A 12,112-nucleotide genomic window follows, 5' to 3' on the forward strand; every position below is an offset into this window, starting at 1 on the left:
AAAAACAAAGTTATGCATCTTTTCATGCAATAAATATTTAAATATCTGGTTTCAGCTGTAAATATTTCTGTAATAAACTGTTTAGGGCAGTGGAATTAGTGTACAAGAGTCACTATTAGATCCTTCATATCTCAGCACAGCTGTTAGAGTCTGCTGGAGAAATAACTCCCTATCTCTGCATGATGTCACAAAGGAGAGGAAATGGACTGCCTCAAACCTTTTCAAGGTATTTCTTATGATAGCATCAGCTTTAATGAGTTTGTGGAGTCAGATGGGCTCCATCCTCTGAAAATAAAGAGTGTACTTCACTCATTTCTTAGTTTTAATTATTCAAATTGTAAATTTAAAAAACTTTTTGTTTGTAGTTTTGTATCACCAACCAGGCCTTTAATTTTCAAACCCATTTTCAGATTTTTACCATGCATGAAGGCACTCCAAGTGCTAACGTAAATGCAGACTTTGATAGTAAGAAACACTTTTTGCTTCTTAATGCTCTTGATTTTGAGCTGACATTTGACAGTGCAAACAAATAATCTTATCTTGCAAGACAATTTCTGATCAACCTTTCAAGTTATGCTGTTTGACTACTCCGAAAGAAAATTTCATCAGTTTGTTAAAAATATTGCACTATTAGCTCAGCACTTATCTGTGTTTATCAATGTTCCTCTTCTAGAGAAAGATACTGACAGAGCAGTTGATTCATGGTGTACGCTGGTTTTCTCACGCATGTAAAGCATATCTGTTCTGTCACGTGTTATGACAGATCATGGCTTATTACGTTAAACACATATGAAAAGATATTTCTGAGAGGTTGGTTTTCTCTTCCTGAACTCATTTTGAACCGTCCAGGGTCACACAGCTGCTGTGCCGGAGATGTGAAATAAACTGCATCTTTTTTGTTCTTTATATGAAGCTGCTGGGAAATTCCCCAAGCAGGGAGGCCTGGTGGATAAACAAAGCAGGGTATGTATTTTTCCTTCATTCTCAACAAAGCAGGGAATGTATTTTTCCTTCATTCTCACATCGAGAATCTCAATGGCCATTCTTTTCTTTGACCCTTCAATAACATAATGACAGAATGCATTCTGTGTTGTACTTGATTCATTGTTAACAGGGACAGTGTCTCATATCAAAATAAGATTCATTAATTTATCTCCTTGTCACATGTCAACATTTGTTTGTTATATACCTGCACATACTGAGCCTGAATTTCTTTTTTTCTGTGAAAGGAAAGTCATTACTTTCCACTGTTGCCACATGCTTGCTTAGAAGGAGGGATTGATAGAATAACTTTATCAGGAATTGTAAACTAAAATTAATTGCATTAATATATTTATTGTTATGCATCAAATGAAAGGCAACAATTTAATCTATGATTCTATTGTTCTGTATTGAATTGACTCAATTGCATATTTCTGAAATGAGTCAGTTTGACCTGTGAACTACAACAATGATTTTTCTAGTCCTCTTGTTTCAAGCAAAATATAACTCTTGAAACCATTTAAACTTTAATACTCAACATATTTAATCATTACCAGATCATGCTGACTTTTAAAAATGAACTTTACTGTCATAAAAATAATTATTTCACAATATTTCACATATTTGCTTGTATTTGTAGTTATTATTGGACCCCTGTAAATAACTTCTACTCTTTACTTTATTAGGAAGTAAGTATTATATTTTTATATTTGACATTAAAATCAATTATTTACCCTGACTTTTAATTAGCCTCCATTTCCATTTGTGCTTCCTCGTTAAAGAACCTTGCCTTTTGCAGGTACATACAGCGACATTCACGTGCTTTTCAGGAACCAAAAGAAAACATTCATTGAACTTATTCTGTGATGGAAATTTTATTTCAGAAGATTGTGCACACATTGGATAAACCTATATCTATAGGACAAATCACTGTGATCTGTTCCTTGCAGATGAAAACGCCCATTTCTTGTTTCATACCAGCACATTTCATCGGTGTGCTCCAGCTGCCTCTGTGTGAAGGTGAGCGTTCTTGCGTGCTGCTGGAGGGGCTTGTTGGTTACCGCTTATGCAGCAGTTCTGGGATTAACCGCGCTGGGATTATGAGATTGTTTCAGGGCTGCCAGAATAGATGCGATGACAGCTTCATGTAGGCCATCACACTCACACATACAGCATAATCACACACTCTTAATCCGCCCCTGCTTGCTGCCCTGAGATAACCCACAACACCTCGATTGTTTTACATGCACAAAAGGAAGCAGACACTACAAAGCAGTTAAAAACTTCTACCTTTAATTTAATATTCATGTGCCAGTTTAACAAGTGCCTAAGCATTTCATTGCAGTTCAGTACAAACTCTACAGCGGAGAGATGAATAATACAGTGCACATGGGATAAAACTTAGCTTCCTGAGTTTAACTTTCCCAAATTTGACTCAAAACATGTCAGATATGTTTTTTCTCTGTTTATGCTACACCTGAGTAAATTTTGTATGTCTTCTAGAAAAAAGAAAAAAAACAAAAGGTACTACACAACCTCGTGAGCGGATTCTCTGATGGTTCGTGGAGTCCTGCACAGAGAAGATTTAATTTTCCTTTGTGTTGCCCTGTTCTGGTCATGTTCAAGGGAGCTGTGGCTGCTTCTCAGATGGAGCACAAATCAAGCCTACCGGTCTCAAAACCCAACCTGCTTCCATCCAAGTCACACAACCAAAAATGAAAATAAATAAATGAAACACAGACACCCACTCTGCCTCCCATCCTCCTCAGCTCGTTTTTATATCTTTTTTGTTTTCCTTGTTCTAGCTGGCTGGAGGTGGCGTGGCGGCCTTCTCCGTGGCTTCAGCTGCTTTCTCCCCCTCTTCAGCCCCTGCGGCTTCGGAAGTCGGATCGACTTGGGCAAACTTTAGGAGGTCGAGAGCCTTGGCTTTGACGTCAGCGTAGGTTGCCTTCACGTCTTTCTCCAGGATGTAACCCTCACTTTCACCCTCTGGAGACTCCAGAGCCATTGCTCCCTCCACGGCCGTCTGCAGGTAACGCATGCTCAGGAGCACAGACAGCTGAAGAGAAAGAAGAATAAAGTCAGTTGGTTTGCATAACCCTTGACCTTATTCACATCATCAAATTACAACTACACACTTCAATCCACAGATCATCACAAAGTAGAGCATAGCTCTAAAGTACAAGGAAAAGATAACGTCGTTTTCAAAATTTTTACCAATGACAATCTTTTGGATGTGTTGTTTTCATCCTTCGTGACTTAATGTATAAATGCTGAAATTCTTCTTGTTGCAAATTACAGCTGACAGTGTTTTGGAGTAAATCTCTACCATATTTGTACATCAAGAGACTAAAATGTTTGACCATTTTGCATAACAGTTTAAGCTCAGTCAGACTGGAAGGACTGCAATGAGCAACAATTTGTCAGACTTGCCAATGTTTTGTTTTTGTTGAATTTAGACTTTTTATATTGAAAACACCTGAATATATGTTTAATTGTAATTTTGTCTGCATGTTCGTCTCATTATTGTATTCAAAGATAAACCTCCGCCTCAAGCTTAAAGCTTTTTGTGCGTATCATGTTTTCTTCCAGAATTGTGAGTATCTAGCTCCATGTATCTTCATAACCAGTTTCCTCATTCCTGCTGCAGGAAATCATTACCACAGCATGATGCTGACACTTCTTCACATGTTTAGCCATGACCTGTCTTGTGTGTAGTTTGGTCTGCGATATACTCTTTGCTCTCTAATGTTTCCAGATAAGCTTCTTAGGCCTTTGTAATTTATAGTGAGGTGAAATCAAACACATATAGCCTTTATTTACTGAATAGATGCCCATTGCACTGGATTTTATTTAGGAGTATCAGAGTAAATTGGGTTGAACATAAATTCAGATTTTTATTTGTCAAAGCTCCATTATTTACAATTGGACTCTTCGTTGTACTGCTCAATCACATAAAACCCAACAAAACACAATAAAATTTGCTGAAATTGCAAAGGAGGTGTGAATACTTTTATAATGTGTCTATTTGCTTGTCATGGTTCCAGTTGTACTAAAAACAACAACACTCACACACAATGTTGCTCATCACATTTTATATCACGCTTCCTTTTCCTCTTTTTTCAGTCAGCTGCAGGCAACATGATGCAAAGCCAGAAAAACAACTTGTGCAGGACTTGATGCCTCTATAACACGGCAGCCATCTGTCCCAGTGTGAAGAAGAAGAAAAAAACCTGCAGCACTCAGGTTCTGCATTTAGAAGTATGGATTGTGTGATCAGCTGTGGGCAGTGTGTGGTTGTGCATCGACTTCCTGTTTCAGCCTCTAGGGCTCGAGAATAGAATGTGACATCAATACCGGGACTTTACAAAGAGATGACAATGCATGTTTGATGGAACCAGGGTAGCTGGTGTGTCTGTGATGTTTTTTTCTTTGTTTTAGTTGTCATGGGAGGCAGTGAGTCAGAAGACAAAAAGGTAAATAAGATTCTGGGTTTTTTTGTAATGCTGTCACTAAGGACTGTGGGGTTGTTTTTATTTCTTCCGGATTTAGAGACCCAGGGATGTTTTATGTAGGATTAGGCTCCTGCCATGAGTAGCCATGAGGACCATGGTTGATTACCACTTGACATAAGTCACCATAGATTACACTGACACTGGTTACAAACCACAGTACATTGGTCAATAACGACCTGACATTAATTACTGTCCACCTGACATTGACTACTGTCCACGTGACATTGGCTACTGTCCACCTGACATTGGCTGCTGTCCACCTGACATTAACTACTGTCCACCTGACATTAGTTACTGTCTAATGTCAGGTGGACAGTACACCTGACATTGACTACTGTCCACCTGACATTGACTACTGTCCACCTGATATTGGCTTCTGTCCACCTGACATTGGCCAATAACAACCTGACATTGGCCAATGGCCACCCAACATTGGCTACATTAGTTACTGTCTAATGTCAGGTGGACAGTACACCTGACATTTCACACCTGACATTTGTCCAATGCCAGGTGTGAAAAACTTATTTTTCACACATTTTCTTGTTATTGGCTACTATCCAACATTAGGCATTAGGAGTAAGAGTTTCAATTAGTTTTGGCTTCTGATTACATCCGAAGAAAGTGGGTTCTCTCCTGTTGAGTAAGGTGTATGTAGAATAATAAAGAGTTGTTCCCCCAGTAAATTATATAGTAGGCTTGCCCAGTCATTGCTTCACTCATGGTTTTGCCGATATTTTCTCCATATTTTTTGTGGGTAAAATACACTAAAAAATACGTTCCTTCTCTCCTTCCCCCCAAAGAAAAAGGTACTTGAAAGGGCCCGGGCTTTAGCCCCACCACCAGGCCCGACGCTGACTTGTTCCGCCACTGCACCCAACAGTGTTCAACATTGACACAAACTTGGATTAGATTGCCAGATTTTAGCCTAGACACAATTAACCATAGCCAGTCTGAAAAGTTTTTCTCACAAATAACCTCTTGTCCTTTACTTGGACATGTTAGCATTGCAGAAAATTAGATTTGCTAACATGCCTTTACCATTTTCTGTAATACAGTTGTAGCCAAGCTCACTCTGTGCCTTCAAAAATAAAACTTTTTGCATTTTTTTGAACATGTGGTTGGACCATGACTGTTTTTCTTTATATCTCTGTGCAACATTGACTACTTCAATTGGGAGATAAATGCACAAGCTGCTAATAAACTATTTAGTGTCACTGATTTACTTCCTAGCTACATTTTTACACCGTTGCCCACCTGAATTAGGATGATTGACAGCACACCAGGTCCGGTTGAGTTCATCAAACCCATGTAGTAGTCGGTTAAAGCCTGCCTGCAGCCGCGGCTGTACAGGTTGAGCTCCTCTGATTGGTATTCATAGTTGTAGTGAGACCTGCTATCTGTCAGCTGGTTCTGCAGGCAAGGCCGAGGGGAGGCAGGGTTGCAGCAGCTGAAAGGAACGCCATCTAACAGGTAGCGGCCATCCACGTTACTCCGTATACGACTGCAGGTAATAGATGAAAACGATGAAGAAGCATAAAGGTTAAAAGTGAAAGGAGATAGGAGGAACAAAACCTTTTAAAAATGTTAAGGGCCTGGGATTCGGCTTAGTGAGAAGTGAAGAGCACATCAATACAAGTGGCACCGTGTCAAAACCTCTGTTTACTCATTGCATTTCACTTATTTAATCTTTGACCAACCAATCCTCTCATGCTTCAACCTCTCTGTCTCTCTTTTCAAAACTAAAGGCCAAGTCTATTTTTAAACCATCTTCTTATCTCCTCTGCACATCATGCTTCCTCTCTTTCTCTCTCTAACATATAGTTTGACCTTTTTGGATGTGAAGTCCGCTCATCTGTCACTTATGTGGCCCAATTCTCTCTCTTACACACCAAATCATTTTAGTGCTCTGCTTTTGATCTCATTTCTCTTCGTCTCATGTCATACTTGTGTATTTGTTGTTGTTGTTTACTCACTCCTTGACTTCCTGGGAAGTGAAATCCAGGTATCGGTTGCTGACCCACTGGACCTCGAACCAGTCCTTGAAGTTGTTGTTTCCACAGCAGCGAAACTCCATCTGCAGACGATCAATGGTCTCCTTTTGGAAGCAGCGGCCAGGGACGTCCGTATCCTTGTAGAACCGGATGCCGTTCCTCAGACCCACCTAACAACAAAGAATACCGTTTGCAAAATGTTTTAGAGAATTAAATAATGCAGTAGTTCTAGTACCAGGACCCTCTCTAACTTGCATGTTTTAGTTGTTTTACTAAAACTTGGATGACTGGATGATGAACAGGCTTCAGACAGAGGAAGGATGCTTAAGTGGAAACACATCTAAAACATGACAGATAGTGAGCCACAAAGATCAAACACTGATGTACTTTGTGCTATAAACAAAATCTTGCTTTGCTTTTTTATCTTTAAATGTAACAGGTTTTAAAAATGTGAAGAAATATTTTCTTTGCATTACAATAGATGCAGCATTGAATCTTTCATGTTTCTTTTCCAACAATTTTTAGGTGTTTTCATTCATAAATACAGATTTTTCACACATTTTCTTGTCAGTTTTTTCACCCCTGTTAGCATAGTTCTCTTAAGCTATTCCATCTTCATCTTGTATTCAGATCGGCTAACCCTTTTAACCTATTAAGGTCACACTGTCACACTGTATTTCACCCTCTTGATCTGTCGGGATCAATACTCTTTTTTAGTGACTTTCACCTTCAGTGACTCTTCCAGACTCCCCTGCAGGGCATAACTGAGGACGACCACAGCAAGGAGCAGGCAGCACAGCAGCATGGCCACAGCAAACCAGCCCAGCAAGAGGACCTTCCAGCGGGGGAAGCGGCTGGCATCCAGGGAGTCCTGGCACACCCGACTGGCAACCCAGTTGGCTCCAATGGAGGCCAAGCCGACCATCATTAGGAGGTTTGGTACTACATGGATCTCTGTGTTCTCCATCACCTCAAGAACGAGAGAAGAGTCAAAGAATGCAGCTGTCACTTTGTCATTTCCTCTCCCTTTTCCCTTTCTTATCTGATAGATGTGCTTGTATACAAAGTTCATCATATCGGTACATTTGTTAGACTTTTAACTTTAAGTGGATTTATAATACTGTATGTTATGTTGCTATTACAAAAACAATTTTTTATTTGAATTATAACAAACTATCCGTAACCATCAGAGAAAGCTGCTACTTTTTCATAGCATGCTAATGTTGGCATGTTAGCAGAAGTAAGGCAAATACTTAAAGTTAGCATCTCATATGATGTGGATGTCAATGTTAGCTAATGTTAGCATTAAAACTAATAATGGTATATTAGCTAAAGGGAGCAAAATAGCTAACTTTTGAGTGAAATAAATTATTTGCTATTAATAGCAACATGCTAGTGGTAGCATGTTTGCTAACGTGCAGCCTTAGCATTCTTAGCATTTTCTAAGAAATTAAATTTTTCATTATATAATTAAGTTAAATATATATTTTAGATTCCTACTGGGCCTAGCCTGTAAATATTACCATTATTATTTTGAATTATTTTAGGGGGAGGTTTTATTGCTGTTATTACTGAACTTTTAAAATAGTTGATGAAAATATATTTTGATTGTAGTTTAACTTTTTTCTTCTTTTCTTTATTTGTGATCTGCAAGACTGTGCAAAAGGGTTGAATTTAACATTCTCTTTTTTGTTTTTAAGTCTCTTAAGACTTTTCTGAAATATTGCATGCTTATGTTCCAACTTTTTCTCTCAGGTCAGTAGATCAAATGCTTCTAACAGCAGCTGAAGTTTATTGTAAATCCAGAAATGAAAGAGCTTTGCAGAGGCAGCCCTGACACCGTGGAATAGTTTGCCTCCACAAAAGACAGGTTTAATCAATATCTTTTTTTTAAATCTTTGATTCTTGGTCTTTAAGACAAAGTGAGATATTCTAATGGTATCTTGTTTTTTTGTTGTTTTTTTTGCATAGGTTTTTACCTTTATTTAAATTTTTATTTTTGTCATGTTTTACTTGCTGTACAGCACTGTGGTCAAGTATTTGTTTGTAAACTTCTTTGTGCACAAATATGATTGATTAATTGATTGGCTGATCTTTGATTTAACACACTTATCTGAATTTGATAATGCAATTGTTTCCTCAGTACTTCAAACACCATCATATTCATTAGGTAAATAATCCCTTGATTGATTGATTGATTGATTGATTGATTGATTGATTGATTGATTGATTGATTGATTGATTGATTGATTGATTGATTGATTGATTGATTGATTGATTGATTGATTGATTGATTGATTGATTGATTGATTGATTGATTGATTGATTGATTGATTGATTGATTGATTGTCTATCAATCATCAGTTTTGGATCATATTTTGCTGAGTTTTTTTTTAAAAACCTACTCTAATTAAACAAACCATTAGATTTTAACCACTTCACCCAGGGTTACTCAAGGTCAGTCCTCAGGAGACGGTGTGCTGCGTGTCTTAAATATTGCTTAGATATTATTGATTTAACATACCTGAATTAAATTTGTGTCTAATTAGCAGCCATCTGCTGAGCTAGGTGACATGTTGAGGAGCTGAATCAGCCATTTGAACGTGCTGAGTTAGAGAAGGGACACGTCTAAAACATGCAGCTCACTGGAGTTCAGCACCTCTGGCTTAACCAAAATTAGTCAAACAATTTGCAAACATTTTAATTTAATGCAATGTTTCATTAAACCTTTGCTGCCTCTTGGCCAGGACTACCTTGAGGAAATGGGACAATGGGACTTTCCTGCTTAAATAAAGGTAACATTAAAAAAATCGGTTGAATGTAGACAATATTTTAGAGAAAAGCTCATGTTTACCAACAAAGAGATATAAAAATGAATTTATCAAATTCTAACAAATTATTAAGTTTTATCATTACCATCCATCCATGGATGGATGGATGGATGGATGGATGGATGGATGGATGGATGGATGGATGGATGGTAATGATAAAACTTAAATATTTTCGAGCCTCAGATTATTATAATTATTTTGATCATCAGCAGGTTTGTTGACAAGCTTTAAAAAAACATAAAAATAAGATTTTGTTCCTGATAAGGCATAAAATGTTAGTGAAATATCAGTAAAGGTGGCATTTAAATGGTTTACTAGGAAGTTTTGCATAAGCTTAGCATTAGCATTAGCACTACTGATTAACTAGCTAAAGCTGGATATAAACCTAAATTTGTGTCACTTCTCAATTACACATCCTATGATGCTGCTTACATTTTTACCAATGATTTATGACACAAACAAAACCACATTATATACTGTGGTGGCTGTTGAAACAACTTTTCTTGCTTTTTTGTTGTTTGTTAAATTTATTCTGTCAAAGCTAGCTCTGCTATTTTCTGACCACCTGTAATTTATGACAATTAACACCCATTGTGTTGGTTACATTTGTAATTATCGGTCTTTTTAACAATAAAGTGGAGCAGAATGCAAAACAAAAAAAAAAACTATTAATGATGTTTTTCTCTACTCTAAGCAGGTAGAGAATATTTTTTGTAATTCCTTCCTGATACCATTTTTCAAACGCTTCATCACCCCAGTCACACTGAGGTTTTATCTATTGGATTATCCTTGTGGAGATCAATCGATATACTAAGGCATTTGCTCATGCTTTGCAGCTTTCCTGTGTAGTCGTCTGGATTTCAATGATTCCATCTTTCTAAAATCCAATAGTGGCCAATCGCGTGCGGTGACTGGATGGCGTGAACAAATACACAACTCTTCCAGAGGCTGTAACCTTCACCTGCTGGCCACCTCAGCAATCAATACACACTGCACGGTAATGATTCTGGAAGAGAAATGCTGAGGTTTAAAAGAAGCTTCTCAGCATGCTGTACCCAACATGACTTTATATGCATGAGTGCACATGTTGACACTTGTATTTTGTCTGTTTTGTTGTTGAAGGATTAAGCAAAGTTTACATTTAAAGGACAGATAAGCGACAGCGGAGCGGGCTCGGTAAACTGCTGCTCTCCGAAGCAAATGTCTGAGCAAACAATCGCATATTTGTCTGACTCTAAATAGACAGATTTGTTGTTTTTAAACTTCAGTACCACTTGGGCGTCTAGTGCGTGCTTCATCATCTGTGTGAGTGTAAGAGTCGCTCTACCTCGTCTCTACGAAGCAGCTCGATCTTGAGATAAACCCCCAGACAAAAGATGAAGGCCCCACACATCACTGCCAGCCAGGAGAGCAGCCAGAGGCCCTGGGCCAGACGCACCCGCCTCTGCTGGCTGAACTTCATCTTCAGCAGCGCCATGGCTTACTACCATGCAACAATCTGCGCAAAGACAAGGGAGAAACATGAGATAAGGAGTCTATCCAGATGTGACAAAAAGCTGACAGAGCTCAAAAGAAGGAGAGAAAGTGGTTTCAGCGTCGTACGAACTTTGCAGCTGGAATGATCAGTTGTTGGTGCAGGCCTTTTGCTTGGTGAGTTATAAGCAGGTTGAGCTCATCTAAGTTGTTCCAGGTGGAGCGGATAAGCAGGTAGATCCTTGAGATGGTGAAGGACGCAGTCGACCTCAGAGGATAATCCAAATTCTTTCACTCGGTTGGAGAAATTGTGCCGAAAAGATTCCTTGTAATCCAAATCGGTGTGGAGACCACAGCAGGAAAGTTAAAGAGGAAAAAAGATGAAAACGAAATGAGGATGAAAGAGATAATAATCCGTTTCCAGAGTTTACAGGGTTTTTCTAAAGATTTTTTTCACAAGGCCGTCTTCCTCCCCTTCCTTCAAGCTGAAACCACCAATTTCTTCCTTGTGATGTGATGTTGTCTTTTGATGGCACCCTGCTGGGTCTGTGCAGGTGCGGCGCCCCCCTAAACCGCTGCAGCCATGTTTGGAGGTGAAAAAGACTGGGCTAAGTGGAGAGTTTGGAACCGTAATCCCCCATCGGAGTCTCCAGGATCCTATTAAGCCTAGGGGCCAATAGGAAAGCAGGCCAGTGTTTGATCAGCAAACTTGTTCTGATGGACACATCACAATGGGAGGGTCTGTTGGTGTGTACCTACAGTAGGCCTTACCTGAAACCTTTCAAGTTGATCAATATGGAGGTCGAAGAAACAGGAAATGCTTTGTTATTGTTTGAAGATTACAGGGATTTTGTCTGTTAGTCTTAATAAAGCGAAATTTATTCACCTTCATGTTTTAATATGCTGTCAAAAGCCTCAGCCTGAGTAATTTCTTCAACTAAGTGACAAAACAGATCTCAATCTGATTATTGTTTCACATAAAAACAAGTTGATTTCCAGCCTGATGTGCAGTTTTGAGTGAAAATGATCTGAATTTCTCAATTCTCTGATTCCTAGTTGGTAATAATTAGACTTAGAATAAACTTTTCTAATAAAAAAAATTAAAAACAAGTCCACATTGTTTGTAAAATGACTCTCTGGTAAAAGTATTCACACCCCAGTGTTTTATTTGGTATTTCATGCCAAGAGCAACACACATCTTTATTTATACAAATGTATGTTGCAAATAAAAACCGAAAAATTGTCGCCTGCAAATACTCAACTCTGGTTTTTATTTTGAAAGAAGAAATAAAGTTGATGATTATCACACAAAAATAATAAG

The 12,112-nt window shown here is 38.4% G+C and overlaps 1 protein-coding gene across 1 annotated transcript; it reads right to left on the bottom strand.

Annotated features, from left to right (window-relative positions):
* Positions 1 to 2,253: 2,253 nt before the first annotated feature.
* rom1b (retinal outer segment membrane protein 1b) lies at positions 2,254 to 11,409 on the bottom strand. The gene is made up of 6 exons (XM_008420427.2): positions 10,925 to 11,409; positions 10,646 to 10,816; positions 7,215 to 7,457; positions 6,470 to 6,657; positions 5,751 to 5,997; positions 2,254 to 3,040 (listed from the first exon to the last, which is right to left on the bottom strand). The coding sequence occupies exons 2-6, from the start codon at positions 10,793 to 10,795 to the stop codon at positions 2,783 to 2,785; spliced, it is 1,086 nt and encodes a 361-aa protein (XP_008418649.1). The 5' UTR covers positions 10,796 to 10,816; positions 10,925 to 11,409; the 3' UTR covers positions 2,254 to 2,782.
* Positions 11,410 to 12,112: the final 703 nt, after the last annotated feature.

The sequence above is a fragment of the Poecilia reticulata genome, linkage group LG10 (genome assembly GCF_000633615.1).
Source record: "Poecilia reticulata strain Guanapo linkage group LG10, Guppy_female_1.0+MT, whole genome shotgun sequence".
NCBI classification, from domain to species: Eukaryota; Metazoa; Chordata; class Actinopteri; order Cyprinodontiformes; family Poeciliidae; genus Poecilia; species Poecilia reticulata.